At 38.4% G+C, this 20,108-nt stretch overlaps 2 protein-coding genes across 4 annotated transcripts in view; one reads left to right on the top strand and one right to left on the bottom strand.

Moving 5' to 3' along the window:
- Nucleotides 1-20,108, bottom strand: part of LOC121736129 (UTP--glucose-1-phosphate uridylyltransferase) — a 33,609-nt gene that overhangs the window by 2,988 nt on the left and 10,513 nt on the right. For all 3 annotated transcript variants that reach the window (XM_042127187.1, XM_042127189.1, XM_042127190.1), the window contains 8 exons: nt 16,739-16,925; nt 14,633-14,865; nt 13,376-13,581; nt 11,978-12,164; nt 10,947-11,139; nt 9,970-10,115; nt 7,334-7,468; nt 6,452-6,556 (listed from right to left, as the gene is read on the bottom strand). In XM_042127187.1, coding sequence (XP_041983121.1) covers nt 6,452-6,556; nt 7,334-7,468; nt 9,970-10,115; nt 10,947-11,139; nt 11,978-12,164; nt 13,376-13,581; nt 14,633-14,865; nt 16,739-16,925 — 1,392 coding nt within the window. The remainder of the gene's footprint in view (nt 1-6,451; nt 6,557-7,333; nt 7,469-9,969; nt 10,116-10,946; nt 11,140-11,977; nt 12,165-13,375; nt 13,582-14,632; nt 14,866-16,738; nt 16,926-20,108) is intronic.
- LOC121736130 lies at nt 1,236-2,980 on the top strand. The gene is made up of 2 exons (XM_042127191.1): nt 1,236-1,584; nt 1,939-2,980. The coding sequence occupies exons 1-2, from the start codon at nt 1,246-1,248 to the stop codon at nt 2,779-2,781; spliced, it is 1,182 nt and encodes a 393-aa protein (XP_041983125.1). The 5' UTR covers nt 1,236-1,245; the 3' UTR covers nt 2,782-2,980.

Here is a 20,108-nt window from a genome sequence, read left to right on the forward strand (position 1 = left end):
TAAGACAGCTATATAACTTCCAGACGTATAAGCTGCAAGTTCATTGTATATATATGTACGCCATGATGTTAATTTAGGGATCAATACTGACAATAATAAAGCCCTAGCCGGCCCTTAGAACTTAGTTAAGTCTAAGTAAAACTTTTGTTTTAGGTAAACCCCACAATGATGTATGATTATGCGGATGTTGATAAGTTTTTAACAAAGATGGACTTTATTGAAATGAAAAGAGCAAATTTGAAATGGCCGTGGCCATCAACTCATTTTATCTTTTGCTCTCGATGTTATGGGTGTGGATACCAGATAGTCCGTGGAAATAGACGGCCGTTACATTTTGTTTTAACAGACAACAATGTGAAAATAATGTTACGTTACGGTCTATTTTGGTGCCCCCATTGCAAATATTTTGCTATCTATAATCATTTTCCAGAAGACGAATGTGAATATTGTAATTATTAGTTAATCATACAAACCTATTTAAATTTGAATTATTAAATAAATTATGAGAATTTTGGAAACTTCAACTTAATAGGTAATATTTATTTTATTAACCGACTTCCAAAAAGGAGGAGGTTATATGTTCGTCTGTGGATTTTTTTTTTAATTTATTTTTTTTGTTTTGGATGTTTGTTTTTAGTAATATTTGTACGAGAGATAAAAATATCTTTAAAAACTTAGAATTTTACAATTATTTTTTTAATTATGTTAGTTGTTAGTAGCGACATTTATCTGTTTAATCCGAATAGAGTTTTAATATCATTATCATTATATATTATATAATCGATAAAATCTGCGTGCCGATAAAACTGTGTAGAGTGTGACTGTGTTGCGTCTGTTAATGCATGCGCGGACGCACTCGGCCAATGTGTAGAACGGGCGTTCGCGCGTATTAAGATATATATTATATATTTAGCTCGCCAGCGCGCGAAACCCTGTTCTAACATTGTCCGAGCGCGTCCGCACATGCATTAGCAGACGCAACAGTCTATGTGTAGGGCCTACTACGCAGAATATATCTTTCTTTCTCACACACATTCTCTTAGTCAGTCAGTACTCAGTACTCAGTAGTTGTAGGTCGGTAATAGCTAGTGGGCGCGTGGCTCTTTGATATTTCAAAACCAATAAAGCGTAATAAATACGTTTATTAAAGTGCTAATGTTTTATTTTTAATAAGATACTTTTTGTACTTAGTAAGTTTTTTTAGTTGTCCATTATAACTTGTTTATTTTTATTTTTTTTAGAAAAATGCCTTTTAAAATAGTGGAGACCACAGAAAATGGTAATTCTTTATTAACAACTGTCCCAGCTAATTGGGAACATCGCGGAACATTATATTGGCCACGGAAGAATGAGGCTATTTTGATTAAGGCTGAGGATTCTACACCAGAAATAAATTGGAAATCGATGCCATGTATCGTGAAGCGAAATAATATTCCCAATTATGAAAGTTCCGAACAACAAATTGCTCTTATGTCGGATATGTCCGACACGGATACGGACCAGGAGATCATTGCAAAAACCCAAAGACCTAACAAAACCACTACACAAATAAATTTGAACGACCTGGTAAATAGCTGTCTATCGGTAAGTTTATTTACTTTACATATTTACATTTCTGTCATTAGGATCTTTCGTTATTCTCGACGATAGAAAAAATAGGAAATTGGAAATTGCCGACGAAAAATTCCACCACTAGAGCGTCCAAAATCATGTACTAGATCCGTGGTTTTCATTTGTGCGTCGATGTCACAGAAACGCTTTATAATTAATGATAAAACGTTTTTTTTTTGTTACATTTTCACGTTTATTTGGTACAAAAATAGCTTTAAAACCTGAGAAGTACATAGGTTTTTATTCTAGAAATCATTACTTAAGGGAAGTTTGTATAAAATTTTATCCACGGGGACGCTTGTGATTTATTTTATTTGTTTCTTTTAGGAAAATACTAGTGACGTTGTGTTAAATAATCAAAATGCCAGTATTGGAGCCATTGAAGTTATAGAAATACCCTACGATCAAGCCACTGAGACCACAGGAGCCCCAGAAAGTAATTCTGAAAAACAAGACAATATAGCCCAAAAGCTCGACCAATTAATAAGTGTGGCATCAGCAAACGAAATAAATATTCAAGTACTATTTGATAATCAACAAAGTATTCTACAAAAACTTGCTTTATTGGACACTAAATTAGAAGAATTAGTGACTCGTATTTTGGTACCAGTAACAGATTTTAATCGTCAGGACAATAATAAAGACAATTTCAAAATTATAAGTAACCTACAGGAACTCACAAGTTTAGAGGAACGTTTAAATAATCCGCAAGCTGAAGAAAATATTATAAAGCTACTTTCTGTAACTTGTACGAAAGGCAGAGGTCGCGCATATAATAACGCTTACGCCTTGGTGGATGCCATGTTCACTCGGCAATTTATGACCCAATGTTCTTGGTCTGGAGGTTCTAGAGGAGACCCAAAAATATGTTTTAAATCTTATAATAAAACTATAACATTATTTTTTAAAATAATACACCAATCTGACAATAACTTCACAATACCAGACTGCGAATTATTTTTTAAAAAGGTTATGAGGCACGCTATTAAAAGAAATGAATGCAGAATGCTGAGGGCTTCTGCTCAAAAGAACAGACCAAAACGAGTTAAAGTGTTGCAAGAAAATAATCACCAGTCAGTTGTAGAGCAACATAATGTCCTGAATGGAGAGCAAGAAAATACACCACCACTTCAGAAAGAAACTAACTCACCACTTGATTTAACCAGCTAGATTCAAATCAAGTGGTGATCGTGTGATGGTCGCGAATACGGACGGTCACGATAAAGCACCCACCCCCTCTCATTCCATCGAATATATCAATTCCACGGTGGCTATTTGATTATTTGCCTATTTGTTCGGTTGTTCGATAATATAAAGTTTAAAGTTTCCTGTTTATTTATATTTTTTATGTTAGTTTTGAAAACTTTTCTCTTGCGAAATAATTAGATAATAACTTCTAGTTAACAGAATCTGGAGGATTGTGTGTGTTAACTAGAAGTCTTCATAATTATATAATTATTTAGCAATTAAAAAGATTACTGAATTTTATTATTTGTTATGTTGCGATTTCGCATTTTCTATTTGTGATTTTTTATTTTTTATAGTTATTATGAGACTATTAGATAATTAAAATAATATAAAAGTTCCTAATCTTGCAAGTTTAAAGCAGAAGGTTTGTATCGATTAACGTGCTATAATTTTGATTGTAATTTTGTAATCTTCCATCCGTAAAATCAACTTTTACGGATTTTATCGCGGTATATTATCATTTTAGTTTAGAGTCCGAAACGTCGGGATAAACTAAAATTATAATATACCGCGATAAAATCCGTAAAAGTTGTTTCATTTGTAATGTGTAATATTCGCGTAAACCTAAGAAACCAATTTTGTAATCTTTTCACTTGCGAGATAATTATATTAAAATAAAAAGTGATAACAGGATTTTGTTAACTTCTTTCTTCTTCTTCTTGGACTAAGACTGATTTTTGTAAGATTATATTAAGAATATAAAAGTACCTAATATCGAACGTTTAAAATAGGTTTGTATCGATTAACGCTTTTAAACGCGATTAATTCGCGGAAACGCAAATTCACCAAAGTCTAATTTTTAGTTTTAATAATTATATGTATAAGTTACCTGTTGTTGTGTAGTTTTGTATATTCTATTGTGAGATTATTACTAGTTAACTAGCTGTATTAAGTGTCCTTTTTTGAGTTAATTACGTTCCTGGGGATTATTAAAAAAATTCAACAATTTTCACTGCCTTTTTATTACCTATTTCTTAAATGTATGAGTAAGCGGAGCAAAATATATATTTGAGTTGTATGAAACACTAACCAACTTACACTTGATATCAGTAATATTATATATGGCTTCAGTTTGCTTAATTTCGTTCTCATATATCACAAATATATTAAGATATGAAGATTTCATAGGCGTTTCAAAAACATCATTTCTTAAGTTTTCAATTCGATTTCCAATAATCAGAATATGTCCCTCGTTACAAGTAGCGGAACGCAATTCAACAAGGTGGTTGTTATTAGTCAAAAACCACTTATCTCCATTATCAGTTGAGAGGATAAAGGATTCTAGTTGAATAACTGTCTTAAGTTTACTTCCATATTTGTAACTCTTTATCGTAGGGTAGTTATGATTAGTATCGTTTATTAAGTTCTCTACTTCAATGTTATATTGTCTCTCTAATAATCTATTAGCAATTTGCTGAAGTGGCTGATTTCCTTTTCTGATCATTCTCTTTATTAAACTCAATTTATTTTCAAAAGGATAAGCGTTAAAGCTCTGCAAGGTTCCAAATCTCTTCACTTCTTCTACTACGTGTATTAAATTGTGAACATTGCTTGTAATGTACTCTTGGCCATAAAACTTGCCATAATTGTCAACAAACTGCTTTAACATTATTTCTGCAACTGGTAGAAGTTGAAAATGTGTCTCGCTTGTACAAATAGTTACAGTTGAGAAAAAGAGCAGAAAATGGTGATATGCTGCATTATCTAAGACATCCTTTAATATCACATAACTTAAATAGAGCAAAAATGTACGGAACTCGGAACCTTTCCAATGTGACAAGTCTTTAAGGCTTCTAACACTCCTGTGTATTTCCTTTGGCATCTGACAGCATAGTAAAAATTGAGAAACTTTTTCTATTTGTTTTGACCGGGATGACTGTTTCAGGTTTCAATAAAACATTACTTAAAATCTTAAAAAGTTAATTGGAACCTAACCTAACCTAACAGGAAATGTTAAATTACATAATTATTCGGACACACACACCTTTAACCAAGGCTCTCGCTGGTGAGTCGCATATGAAGGCTCTGACTTTAACTTCGATCAATGTATCGACCCCGTCTTCCGATGCAATTTTCAAATGATTAGACATTAATTCTTGTAATTCACTTACAAAAGGATGAAAAAATGCGGATACATTTGATGGTTTACTCGTTCCTTCATAAATACCCACAACAAAAGGGGGTACATTTGGTTTTTCGTGGATGTTACATAATATTGGCCACACTTGATGCTTAGAGCTGTTGAACAATGGTAGTCCGTCAATATTCACATTTAGCGAAATGGATTTCGGTTTATCATTTAGGTATTGTAAAATAGTCTTTAAACATTCAATGAGACCATTATTCCAGTAACGACCATCATCGATAACAATTATTTGTATTTCTTTTTTACTTTTTAAAAGCGTCCTTGGGTCTAAAGGGACTATGCAGGGCATTCTTTTGTTCAGAATTACATTTAATTGTTTTAATGCAACTTGTGTAATATTGAAATCTATAGCCCACTTTTTATAATGGTCTCTGAAGTCATCATTTTTGGTTGAAGTGTCTATTTTATCAACATTATCTTCGTTTTCGGACGATGAATAACTGTCGTCATCTTCGGAAAATAAACAAGAGTCCTCAACTTCGGCAAAAGAACTGCAAGGTATAATCGTAGAATTTTGGTTAAATTGATTGGTAAATCTTGCATTTAAATGTGATACGGAACCCTTTCTATTTTCCGCACTCCCAGCTTGAGCTCTATCACTTTGTATTAAAGTACGTGATTGAAGCGAATTATAATTGTTTTTAACTTTTCTTTTGAATCCACCACTTCTTTTAACACTATTCCACTTTTTAAGATCCATATTTTGAACCTAAATAAATATAATAAATACGATTTCAATATGGTGGAAGTGGTATACAGGGTTATTATAAAACTTTAATACGACTATTAATTAAAAAGCAGTCGTGTAATCATGTTTGCGATACTTTAGGTTGTATAGAGGTCGTTCGTAATACTAATATACGAATTATATGTAATGGTTACAAAAACTACGTTTAAACAATAATTATTCGTTTAGCAGTCGTATAAAAAGTAATTATATGACTAAATTGACAGTACTATAACGTTTATACTATGAAAACGTTTACACGACGAAAAGTTGTATATGCAAGTCTTATAGATGTCTTCGTAGACACTATTATATGACGATCGTATAAGAAAATCGAAATAACGTCTATACGACATTATAATACGACAAAAACTGTATACGTCTATTTGGTCAGATAATGCACCAATACATGACGAAGAGTTAAAAATATTACTGTAAAATAACTTTAATAAGACTCAAGGTCATATACATGTTTAACTATATGACGAAAATGTTTGCTGGGATGCCACCATAGTAAAAAAATCTCTATTCTAGTAGATCTTTCGAATGACACCTGTTTCTGCTCTGTTGGTTGGTGGGGACGTTTCTTCTCATAGTCCTTTGGTATGGAGATACTTTAAGACCCGTGAAAGGATAAAGAAGAGTTTTATTTCGGTAAAATGAACAATTCCCACGCGTGACGCGATATTCCAATCTGCGCAACATCAAGTCTGTATTACCTTGAGTGAGACCCCTCTGCCGAAGGTGACGTCGCCGGAGACGGTGAGGTGGTCGAGCTCGATGAGGTCGGGGATCGTCGCGAACCGCTTCAGGAACTCCTTCACCTGGATATATATTATATTTTGATATACATCGTGACTATATAACTTCATGAAGCCACAAGCGGCCATATCCGGCCGCGATAACAATAGATAAGCTATTGTGTCTCGTTTTTCCGCGATCGAAAGGTTAAAATCATCTTGTGACTATATAATCTTGAAATAATCTTTTGGTGCGTGGCAAAAATCAGAACTAACGCTGTGTTCTTGTCGGCCATGTACATAATTACATTTCACACGCCTCTGCCAAATTCGACAACACCGTCTCACTCACAGACATTGAGCAAGATAGATACCGCATGTGTAGCGTTCCCATACGACGAGCAATGCTCGTCTTTCGAAAGTCTTTTCTTTAGTCTGCTATCGGTATCGGACGTCAATCGGAAATTTAAAAATGCCTAAATGCCTAAAAGTGCCGTATTGAGCTGTAGAAATTCAAATAGAAACGTTGGCCAAAATAATGGACACGATTCTTATCATCGGTACGTCAAAGTGGGTAGTAAAAAGTGGCACGCTCGTTTTCATACAAATGGAGCGACATGCGGTATCTATCTTGATCTATGTCTGTGGTTTCACCCATATGGCATGATATTATATTATTATGTCATCCAGCAAGATTTTTAACTTTAAACCGACTTTACGACGACGTGAGAGCCACGACGAAGACGAGTGGGAGAGTACGCCAGGCTGTACAGATTAGACGGCCCACTCACCAGCGGCAGGTCGGACGTGCTGTCACCCGAGTGACAGAGGCGAGTCACCCGAGTGACGGACACTACGTACCTTGGCGAAGTGGTTGTCCCCGAGCTTGACGAGCGGCGTGGAGGGGAACATGCGCTGCGGCGACATGACGAGGGAGCCGTGCGCCAGGCTGTACAGGTTCGACATCACCAGCAGAAGGTCTGAAGTCTTCTTCACCTGGAGGGTAGGGATTTGGTTCTATCAGTTCCTTATTTAAACAATCCATACTAATATTATAAATGCGAAAGTCGTAGCCCAGACAAATTAGACACAAAAATGTCATAAAGTAGGAAAAATTCGCATAAAGCATAAATTTCTTGTGTTAAGTATAGTCCGTCAAGAAAGTGAAGAAATTAAAAAGTGGTAACATCGTAGTGTCGTCCCCTTTTTTTTCTTAAATTGATTTGAAAGGGATGACACTACGATGTTGCCACTTTTTAATTTCTTCACTTTCTTGACAGACTATACTGACTTTTTTTATTGTGGTTAGCACTGAGAATATTGTTTGATAGTGACATTTTGTTGTGATAAAATACAAATAGAAATATTTATTGGCCAAAAAATTTTAACATATTATGCGATAATGGATCCCCACACTAGGCAATGCCTGTCCTGTGGGGACGAAACGAAGTTACAGTAATTAGGTACATAATTTTATTTTTATTTTTTTTATAATAATTACTAATATAATTACACTAAATTAAAAGTTATTTTATTGATGTTATTAGTGTGTGTATGTGCGAGTGCGTGTGCGTGTGTGTTGTGTGTGGGTATGTGCGTGTGTGTGTGTGTGTGTGTGTGTGTGTGTGTGTGTGTGTGTGTGTGTGTGTGTGTGTGTGTGTGTGTGTGTGTGTGTGTGTGTGTTTATGTGTGCATGACTTTATTCGGTTATTTTGATCATATTTTCAGTTTTGACGGCGACTGCGGGAACTCTAAAAGACCGTTGTTTCATTAGTGTTATGTAATGGGAGGAGCTAAGGATATGCTTGTGCATAGCCACTCCTCCTCTTAGTATGTAGAGTTTCCTAACACTTAATACACGAAATTCTTGATACAGAGCAGAGGTGGGATATCTTCTCCTCTTGTTCAGAGCAACTTTAAGTAAAGCACGCTGAGCTCTTTCGGCAGCGATAAGGATGGTAGACGAGCGAGAAGGAAGGTAGGTAGAAGGAGGTAGGTAGTTTATGATAGACTGACAGAGTGCTAGGTATATGGTTCTTAGTAAGTGAGGGTCTGCTGCGTTGCGTAGATTTCTCAGAACTGGTATTATTTTTCGAATACGGGAGGTCAGTAGGCAGATATGTTCTCTAAAGGACAGCTTCTCATCTAAAATTATGCCAAGATATTTCAAGTTTAGTACTCTTTGAATTTGGGGACAGTTACAGGACTCTCGCTCATTGGCAGAACAGCTATGTATACTCAAATAAAGTAAAGGTTTGCAATTTGATGCAGCTGTTTTATGAAAAAACACAAATTTTGTTTTCGAGGTATTTATTGTTAACAAATTGGTTATAAGCCAATCTGAGACAAGCGCTAATCCTTCTTCAGCAATTCGACGGACATCACTTACAGTTTTAGCGTGGAAAATGAGTGCAGTATCGTCCGCGTAGCAGTAGATGTCTGCAGAGGCTAAGGGCAAGGAGGCCATCTCGTTTATGTAGAGTAAGAAAAGTGATGGGCTTAATATGCTGCCCTGAGGGACACCGTAAGTAATTGGTTTAGCATCACTTAAGTCATTACCTAGTTTAACTTGTTGAAGTCTGTCTGATAAATAGCTGGTAAACCATTTTAAGGCAATACCCCTAACGCCACAAGATTCTAGTTTTCCCAAGAGTATGGGTATTGAGACTGTGTCGAATGCCTTAGCCAGATCAAGAAATACACCAACACAGTACCGACCCTCGTCGAGGTGGGAAACTACTTTATTTACGAGAGAAGAAACAGCGTCTTCCGTGGATTTTTCCCTTTGAAATCCAAACTGTTGGCTGTTAATTATCTGATTTGAGTCTAGAAATGAAATTAATCTTCGGTGTATGATACGTTCAAGAAGTTTGGACAGTGTACTTAAAAGAGAAATTGGTCGGTAGTTACTGGGGTCATCCCTAGGTCCGCCTTTGTGGATAGGAGTGATAACGGCGGTTTTCCAAGATTTGGGAAAAACTCCAGTTTCTATGCTCTCATTAATAATTAATGTGATTGGGGGAGCTATGATGTCCACTAAACTTTTTAATACTCTGTTATTTATGCCGTCAAGTCCATGGGAGCTAGATTTATTTAGATTTCGGATTAAGCTCTTAACCTCAATTTGGTTTGTCGGTGAGATAAAGAACGAGTTAGTCGTTGCAAATATACAGAATATTTGCAACGCCTAACACTTTGTGGTATAGCTGATATTCTGCTTGTTTTTGTAGATATAGAGTGTGCAAGTGTCTGACCTATTGAAGCAAAATAAGCGTTGCATTCATTTAGGGATTCTGCTACAGAATTTTTAATTTTTGTTAATTCAGGTTGAGACCGGGAAAAGTCGTTTGAGCAGCGGTGAGAAATTTTGTTGATGGAATTCCAAAGTTTTCTAGGGCAATCTTTATTTTTATAAAGCTCTGTTTTTTCATATGCAGTTTTAACTTTTCGGATCAATGAGTTAATAAGCACTGACTATTATCGTGGTAAGCACTCACCGGCAGGAACCGGCTCCTCGGCACGTTGACGCCAATGCCGTGCTCGAAGCACTTCATGGCGGCGCCGACGGCCGTCTCCAGCTGGATCACGTTCACTCCATCCGCCAGGGACTTGTTGTTCACTATTATCTCCATGTTCAGAGAACCTGTGGAGGATCACCATAGAATGTTAATAATGCCAAGGGATAGCATATGTGTGGTAAGCGTGGTGGCCGCAAAGGAAGATCTTCCGACCGAGCGAGGTATACTCGGTCAGGCCGGAGCCCACGTGATACATTTCAGCTGTCGTATATATACCGACGCGCTCAGAAAACGGCGGCGGCTAGTGGACGAGGTACCCGATGAGGCGATGCTGGCTGGCGCGGTGCGGAGGGGAGGGGAGTGATGATGATGAAGGAGGCGTGTTCAGTCGATGGTCACCAATGTGGGGATATGCGTGGAGGCCGCAAAGGAAGATCTTCCGACCGAGCGAGATAGCATGTGTTCGGTCAGGCCGAAGCCCAAAGCCGCGTTCTGACCAAGCGAGCAGCCTTGCGAGGCAGCCTCGGACATTTGCCGCAGTACGCGTGCTGCGCGAGGCGGCTTCGGTCTCTAGGTTTTCCAATCCGAGGCTGCCGCGCGGCATGGCCGAGCCACCGTAAGGCTTAGCCAGCATCGACGCTCAGTTTAACTTGAAACACACAACATACTAACACGCAACGAATAAGCGAGGCAAAACACTACCGTTTTGAGTGAGCGCGGCAAACGTACCGAGGCGCCTTTGAGCATCGACAAAAACCGAACAACGCTCAGCTCGACCGCGGCACGCTCGGGCGAGGCAGCGCGTGGCGAGGCCCGTCTTGACCGACCGAGGATTTGCCTCGCGAGGCTGCTCGCTCAGTCAGTACGCGGCTAATGACGTCATTTCAGACGTTATATATTATCTTGCCGTTCTCCGAAACTGAGATAGCGCGCATGTTACCGCCACATGTTCATACCTTGTTCCACCACCCGTCTGATCGCGCCGAGGCTGGCCCACAGGTTGTTGGTGTTGAAGAACTTGAACTGGCTGACGGACTTGAAGTCGTCGACGTGGTCTGCGGGCACCTGCGCGATCTCCAGTAGCCGGAGCTTGTCCTCGTACTGGATGAGTGTACCGCCCTTCACGTCGGCGCGCGTTTTGTCTGTCACCTGGGATGTTAAAAAAAATTTGTGAGAGTCAGTCCACACGGCGCGTTGCGTCGACGCAGCGCTGCCGTTTGACGCATAGTCGGCCACACGGGCGCTGCCTCATCGCAGCTTTATTACGAAGCAGTCTTAACGTCAACACCCCCTCCCGCTTCGTCTCGGGGCTGCTGTCCGTCATGTGTGCGTTGTGACGACGCAGCGCGCCGTGTTTAGTTATTTGTATGTAAAACAACGCAACGGCAGCGTTGCGTCGACGCAACGCTGACGCAACGCGCCGTGTGGACTGGCTCTAAGGTTGTTTTATTGACCATCACCTGAAAACGCGTTGAAACTCAATTGAAGACGAGCCACAAAGATACCCACACCGGTTTCAATGTCAATTATTTCTTGATGGAATCCACTAAGAAAAAACAAAATTTCGCCCCTAAGAAGTAAAAAATATAGGTATCAAAAATTTTATGCTAGAAACTACAAAAATATATTAGTCATGTGCCGGATCGTTAGAAATGTATATCCGCAGATAGACAGATCTGAATACGGATATTCGGTCTAAAGATCCGATAATACGGATACTGATATCTGACACATCACAAATAAATACTACATGGATAATGATTAATGGAAGCAGGAAGAGTAACCGAGTCAAAAAATGGCTCTCCAAAATACCTGGCCCTGACCCTGGTTCCATGAAATGCAAAAATATTTGCATTTCATGGAGCCAGTTGGTTGTCGAACTTGCGTTTGTCATACAATTTTCTTTTCCCTACACACAGAGCGGTCGAATGTAGGAGAATTACCGCTCTGTTTCGATGGCTAGGAACATTAAAAAAGCTTGTATTACCTCCATAACGAACTCCGGCGCAGCGGCCGTGGTCAGCAGGTGGTTGAGGATGTTAAGGTCAACGGTGGCGCCGAGGTTGTCGATGTTGCTGATGAAGCAGTGGGTCCGACCTTCGGCGAGGAACCGCTGCAGCAGACCAGAGTTGTGGAACGCCTCGTAGAAGTCGCCGTGGCCGGGGGGGTACCAACTAAGGAAATTAATAATGTCCTTATTAACCGACTTCAAAAAAGGGGGTTATCAATTCGACCCGTATGTATGTTATATTTCCAGAATTGCCAAGTTTTCGTATATGTCAGTCTATATTAGTGTCTGAATAAAGGTACCTCAAGTGTATGTATGTTTTTGTTCGCATATCTCCGGAACTACAAGTCCGATTGAAGTAATTCTTTTTTTTTGTTGTACTGGGTATTGTTTAACTTAGGGGATACTGCAAGTTTCATTAAAATCGGTTCAGTAGTGTTTAAGATCAAAAAAAAAAAGATAGGGAATTTTAATTCTCAATTACGTACAATTTTAAGGTAAGTAATTAAGTAATTCATTTTTTTTTGTACTTATAGGTTTTGTTCTACTTAGGGAATGCTGCAAGTTCCATCAAAATCGGTGTAGTATTTTTTGAGATAAGGAATTTTAATTTCTAATAATTATGTTCAATTTTGAAGTATATACGCGTGTATGCTATAATAGTGTATATGCGCCCTAAAGGGTACGCACTTGCATCTATCTTATCTTATATCTTTAAACGAGCAATTCTTGTAGATATTCTTGTAGAATTGAAGAATTCTTGTATATATATATATATATATACAGTGTGTAACAAAAATAAGTGATAATACTTAAGGGTGTGTACGTGTTCCTTGTAGAGAGGTCACTGTGAAAGTAGCAGCTATGAAAGACGAAAAAAATTTTTCACTTTTGTATGTGCAAGGGCCCGAGCGTCACGAGTTTCCCCATACAAAAGTGAAAAAAAAAATTTGTCTTTCAGCGCTGCTACTTTCACAGTGAACTCTCTACAAGGAACACGTACACACCCTAAAGTATTATCACTTATTTTTGTTACACCCTGTATATATATATATATATATATATATATATATATATATATATATATATATATATATATATATATATATATATATATATATATATATATATATATATATATATATATATATATATATATATAATTGGAATCTCGGAATCGGCTCCAACGATATTCGTGTTTTATCGATAATCGATAAACTGAAAAATATGACTCTTCCTGACATCTATTGGCGAATAATAATACTATGTTTGAACGACCAGCAGATGGCGTTATTAAGTAACACGAAGTCAATGAGTGTTTGCTATACCGAGCAAAGCTCGGTCATCCAGGTAGAGGTACTGTATAATAATACTCACGCCTCAATATCGGCCTGGACGTCCGGCGTCCGCGCCACCGGCAGCAGGGACTCGCGGTTGAGCCGCGGGTGCGTGGACTGGTTGAAGGTGTGTATCTGCAGCTCCAGACCCTTGTATTTCCTGATCACCTTCTGCGTGTCCTCGTCCGTGTTGAACGAGTTCATGAGGACGAGGGGCACGCTGCACTTGTAGGTTTTGTTGAGGTGCTGAAATGTAAATTGAGAACAAGAATTTATTTCGTCCACACACAATATACAAAAAATATAATTGGACGCTGTTAAGCATTCGTGTACTAACCCACATAAAAATTACGTATTGAGTTATGAATGCAGTTATGTTCTATAAATGATTTAGACCAACCCTGCATTCAAAATTTACTAGGTTAGGACACTAATGCTTAACAGCGACCATATAGTATGTTAGGGTAGTCATATTCGTTGAAAGGAATTAAAAAAACTATGGTATGGTACGAGACAGGGTTTCTTCACCAAAATTTTGACCCCCTTGGAAAGACAACCATATTGTGTAATTAAAAAGTGGCTTGCCAGACAAGGACCTCGTACTCGTATACAACTATAATGTAGGTATATAATATTATTATTATTATGTGTGTTATTTAATAAGAATTAAAGAATTCAATAGATATTTTTGAGTTCATGAAAAAAATGTGAGTATATTACGTGTAATGCAACGATTATACAATAAAAAGATTACACTTTAAATCTTCTTTTATTATCATTAAAATGTTAATTACGAGGTATCCTTGGAATCATAAATTTTATGTTACACGTCAGAGTTATGTTAATTATGTATGTATGTACTCAAATTTAGTAGTTATCATAAGAAAGAGTCAGGAAATCATTGTTGTAACTACTTTTGGCGTAGACTTAGAAGAAGCGACAGTGCTTCATTTAATTAACCCACAGAAATATATCAAGATAGAACGGCGACGTGCGTCCGATGCTGTGTTTCGCCGAGTGGGTTACCGGAGGCCCAATCCCCTACCCTTTTCCCTTCCCTACCTTCTATTCCTTCCCTACCCTCCCCTAATCCCTTGCTATATATGGGAGGGTATAATATAATACAAAAACACAACATCTAATATGGGAGGGTAAAAAAGGGATTGTTACCCTATTCTCTCTTAAAAGGCCGGCAACGCACCTGCAGCTCGAGTGTCCATTGGCGACGGAAGTTGCTTTCCATCAGGTGACCCGTTTGCTCGTTTGCCCCCTTATTTCATTAAAAAAAACAACTCACCTCAATCTGCTGGACAGTGAGATCCAAGAACGTCAGGTCATTTCGGACCTGGATCACCGACTTCGGTCCCTTACACCCCATGGACGTGCCGAGACCACCGTTCAGTTTGACCACCACCAGCTTGTCGAGGAATTGGTGCACGCGGTCCGTGGTGGGCGTCTCCAGGGTGCTGTAGTCGATCACGGCTCCTTCCGGCAGCTTTTGGATCTTGTCCCATTGGACTGATGGGCCCTCTGTGGAGTAAGAAGCATATTAAAGGCCGCGACTCGAAGTCAACTCATTTCTTTAATGTAATGCCGGCACTTCACATTGGCCAGCGCGTTGGCAAGCGCGCTGGCCTAGCCACTGGCCTAATGTGTAGAACGGGCGTTGGCGCATGCCGCATTGGCGGTAGGTATTTGAAAGTTGCTTGCGAGCTTGCCGCGCGTTGTCTGTAGCATCAAAGGACACTGATAATTGTCGCAAGCGTGTGGATTACTCACAAGCGCGTTGGCAAGCGCACCGCCAGCGCGTTGGCGAATGCGTTTGCCTATGTGGGGAGGCGGCATACTAGAGGGTTTGGCTGTTGGCAGTTTTACATTACATTTTCTGTGGAACTCTTCGTTAAATTAAAGTCAAGTCAATCAAAATGTCTCTGAATTCTGAGTAAGTAGGTTATAACATGTATATTTGGAGAAACTTCACACATATTTTGGAGGAAGAATTATTTTTTTATGGAATAAGGGGGCAAACGAGCAAACGGGTCACCTGATGGAAAGCAACTTCCGTCGCTTTCTGTCCATGGACACTCGCAGCATCAGAAGGGCTGCAGGTGCGTTGCCGGCCTTTTAAGAGGGAATAGGGTAATAGGGGAGGGTAGGGAAGGGAATAGGGTAGGGGATTGGGCCTCCGGTAAACTCACTCACTCGGCGAAACACAGCGTAAGCGCTGTTTCACGCCGGTTTTCTGTGAGAACGTGGTATTTCTCCGGTCGAGCCGGCCCATTCGTGCCGAAGCATGGCTCTCCCATGTATGAATTAAAAAACATAAGGCATTTAACAAAGACTATTCTATTGAAAGATTATTAAATAAATAAAATATCTTGTACATTTTTAATCGAGGTAAAGGACATAGGATAGTTCTTTTGAAAAATGTAACCTACCAATAAGGGAGTTTCAAAGTATGCGGGCAATATCTATTAATTTAGTATTAGAAGTTTATTTTTAATAAGGAATTTAGATATTCTGTATAAGCTTAAAAACGTAGTTATAGATAAGAGGGCATCGACCTGTGAGATAGTAAAATTCAAATTTTCTGTTATCTACATTATTTTGTCACTGAATTAGTAGTAGATACTTTAAATATATGCAATCTATTTAGAAAAATAGTTTCAATTTAATGTAGACGTATACATTTAAAATAAAATATTAAGGAAAGCTAATATCAATGTGTAATCTCACATACGTTTTGCTATCACTTAGCTATCGTATACAGATGTAACAAAACTAAGTAATAATACTAATAGAGATAATACTACAAGGGACAATGCTCTTTCAGTCTTGCAACTTTCACAGTTAAGGGTCGCGACGCCTTGATAATTTGGCTGTAGCGATATCGATTTTTCTCAGCAATGACTAAAGCTAAGAAATTAAAGTTCATTGTCAGTTATAATCATCATGTCTTTGTCTTTGAATTACCCATAGCATAACACGATTGGTCAACTTTTATAACACAGAATAATCAATCAAAAAGACTTCTGTAAAAAAAGGGATTCCTATTTTGCCAACAGAGGAGAGTGATTTAAGCTTCCAAAATTTGTACATAAATTGGTTCAAGCATACACTTTAATTTGCCCATAGCTTATTTGAAATGTATTTATGGTTTTTCAATTACGCGACAAAAACCATTTTGTCGCTTACGCCCTTTCCATTTTTTGCTGTTCCATTGATTGTTTTCTATGAGGCCGGGCCGGCCTATCCAACACGGTTTTTTACCTAAAGTATTATCACTTAGTTTTGTTACACCCTGTATATACCGACGCACTTAGACAACTTCGATAGCATTCATCGACGATGCAGGATTATAGCGCCAATTGTGGGTACCAAACCCTCGATGTCCTGATCGTACCTTCAGCCAGGAACCGGGAGAACAGCTTCCGGAACCCCCGGAAGTCGTTCTCGAGTGCTGCTCGCTTGGTCTCCGGCAGCGGCCCCAGCAGCCGCTCCATCTCGGAGACGAGCCGGTCGAGGGCATCTCGCTTCGTCGCCTCCTTGAAGTCCCGGGAGCCTGACGGTGTGCGCTGGTGGCCGCGGATCTGGAGACACCAGGAAAATGAAGGGTACTTGCTGTTGAGAGACAAGTGAAATAAAGAAACGTGTCTAAACACACTAGGCCGAGAAAACGCGGCCGAAGTTCGGCATGATTACGTCAGCAATGCGCTACGCATACAATATAACGCGACGTAATTTCGGCATGGTGTGTCATCGGTAATTTAAACTACATTGCAGGTTTTTCGATTCGATTTCCGAATGTGGAATTACGATTTGAAATTCCGTGAGCGCAAAGGTTCGCTTTTTCGCGCCGATTTGCACTTGAAAAATACGTGCGGAATTCTTTTCGATCGGAAAAAATCGAACGTGTGCACCAGTATAGTTTCTACTGAGTACTGATTCCATGCATTCGGTTTTCCGAATAAGTACGCAAAACGTGTTACGTGTGTATGCGGCCAGCCATAAAACTTTGATACAGTATAAGCCTTATCCGAATTTCTTCAGAAAAATTCGGACAACCCGCCTCTCTCATATATTTTGACACGTCATAATTCTGATAGCTAGTATGCGGGGTCTACAACAAAATGTATGAACAGAGTGCGTTCCGGCGGGCGTCCGATCAGAACTTTCGGATAATGTGCGGCCGCCGGCCGGGCTAAAACCGAGCAAAGGAGGTTGGTAAATTTTTATACATTTACTGCCTTAATACATTTAAACTTAGATACACTGGTTTGTTATTTTCAACTTTAACAGACTTTTTTTTTTATTAAATAAGGGGGCAAACGAGCAAACGGCTCACCTGATGGTAAGCAACTACCGTCGCCCATGGACACTCGCAACATCAGAAGAGCTGCAGGTGCGTTGCCGGCCTTTTAAGAGGGAATACGCTCTTTTCTTAAAGGTTTGCAGGTCGTATCGGTCCGGAAATACTGCTGGTAACAGTTCATTCCAGAGTTTTACAGTGCGCGGCAGAAAGTTACGCGAAAAACGCACTGTGGAAGACTGCCACTCATCAAGGTGATGAGGATGGTATGTTTTTCGCGCGTATCTTATCTTTAATTATTATCGGCCTAGTCATTTTATTATTGGCTTAGTTGTTAATATTATTCTGAATAGAAAAAAAGAAGCATAGAAAAATTTTCAGTTTGTAGAAATACCAGGCTTCAAGCTAAAGATACAATTTAAGACTTATGTCACTTCCTTATTTACATGATGACATGGGAAAACACAGTAGGTACTTATTATACAGTACTTAATAATATGTTAGTATACTTAACATAATCACAGTTAAAATAGCTTGTTCACTTTTCAAGGACGTTGTAATTTTCTTGTTATCTGAAGATCAATTTACATTATACAAGTCGTTATGTGTACATTTCGCAACTAGCAGCCGTTTAGTTGTATTAGCGTCCCAATTAGATACCTAGGCGGATCATAAATTGTACAGAATTTGGCATTTTCATATTATGTACGGTATTGTTAGAACTTAGAACATCAAGTGTTTTACTCGACAAAAGTATTCACTAACAATAATTAGAAGCCATCTTTTACGTAAAGAGATATAAATAACAGGTTCAATAAACTGCCTAGGCATCCAATTGGCTGGCCAATTTAACTAGATGGCTGGTTTATTTTACATAATTATCTAGTAAAGTATAAGCATACGTATTTTCTCTCTTTTTGACGCGACTCACAGACAGATAACCCAAATAGTGATAACACTATCAGCTATGTTTATCTAAATTAACTGTATATCTTGTTTATTACGTACCGCTGTCAATAATTTGCGGCTTAGGATCCTAGGCATTTAATAAACTATATTTTTTGTACAATATCCATACTTAATATTTTAAATGCGAAAGTGTGTCTGTCTGTCTGTCCGTCTGTCTGTCTGTCTGTTACTTCTTCACGCTCAAACCGCTTAATCGTTTTTGCTGAAATTTGGCATGGAGATACTTTGCGTCCCGGGAAAGGACATAGGATAGTTTTTTATCCCGGAAAATGGACGGTTCCCGCGCGATAAACGAGTTTTGGCGCAACGGAGTTGCGGGCTTCATCTGGTAAAAATAATAATTTTCAATTCTATTAGTCTCGCTAAAACTCGAGAACGGCTGAAACGATTTGCCTAATTTTAGTTATGACATATTCGAGGAATTCTAGGGATGGTATCATGGTTTATATTAGAAGATACTAAGTTTACCGGGTCATCTAGTGTATAATATAGCTTTAATAGTATCTACTTTATTTTGCCGTCCGAGTCAAAACATCAATTAAAAAAGTTAACTTAATCATTACAAAAATAGAAAACCTAGATTGTCGCAATTTATCATTTTCATTGGTGATTCTAAACAATATTTATACGAGTACAAATGAACGTGAGCATTCGAATTTGAGCTCTATTTCGTAATGATAAGTGCTATTTTGGATTTTAAACTGGCAAGGTCATTTCGTCTTGACAAATATGAGTTCAAAGGTGTGGTGATAACTGTGATCAAAAGTACATCGTGAGAAACAGAGACAAAACTAACTTCCCCCCTTGTCTTATAATGTCAGCAAATAGATGATTGTAAATTGTAATTTTAAAACTATGTGAATTCGGTAGGACCACAGAATAGATAATAGTACAAGTAGTCAGGGGCGGATCTACTTAAAGGCTTTTTGGGCTGTAGCCCAGGGCCCCGCGAATACAGAGGGCCCAAAACCGAACCCTCAATGGAAACGAATAGACGATATAAAAATTGGCAACATAGGTTTGCGATCAATCAACCCGTGTGCGCATCTATCAAACGGAACGGGGAATGAGGCATTTTCTTATTTTTTTTAATTTGATAATCAAAATGGCAATTAGTTGAGTAATTAGGTAGGGCCCTTAAAAAGTATTAGCCCAAATTCAAGATCCGCCCCAGCAACTACCACAATAGATGACATTTTACATGTAGCCTGAAATAAATGGTAATATGGAAATTAATAAAAAAATAAACTAGCGCTATGCTATGAGAAAACACTCTATGTACTTCGGATCATATGACATAATGATAATGATGAAACTTCTATACGTGAACCTGCAAACCACATAACCACAAAGCCTTCAATCATTGTAAGAAATCATTTCTAAAAAGATATTGATAGAATACCATTTTTAGCAAAATAATAATTGACACAATTACATTCAGCTCTTCTTGTAATTTTAGTGACTTCAAGATCGCATTTTTTATCTAATTATTTTA

This window comes from Aricia agestis, chromosome 18, assembly GCF_905147365.1.
Source record: "Aricia agestis chromosome 18, ilAriAges1.1, whole genome shotgun sequence".
Lineage (NCBI taxonomy): Eukaryota > Metazoa > Arthropoda > Insecta > Lepidoptera > Lycaenidae > Aricia > Aricia agestis.

Excerpts from the sequence above, each read along its gene's own strand:
- LOC121736130 (XM_042127191.1), top strand. The coding sequence starts at position 1,246 with ATGCCTTTTAAAATAGTGGAGACCACAGAAAATGGTAATTCTTTATTA. Across the intron at positions 1,585-1,938 it reads TGGTAAATAGCTGTCTATCG|GAAAATACTAGTGACGTTGT; the intron begins GTAAGTTTATTT and ends TGTTTCTTTTAG.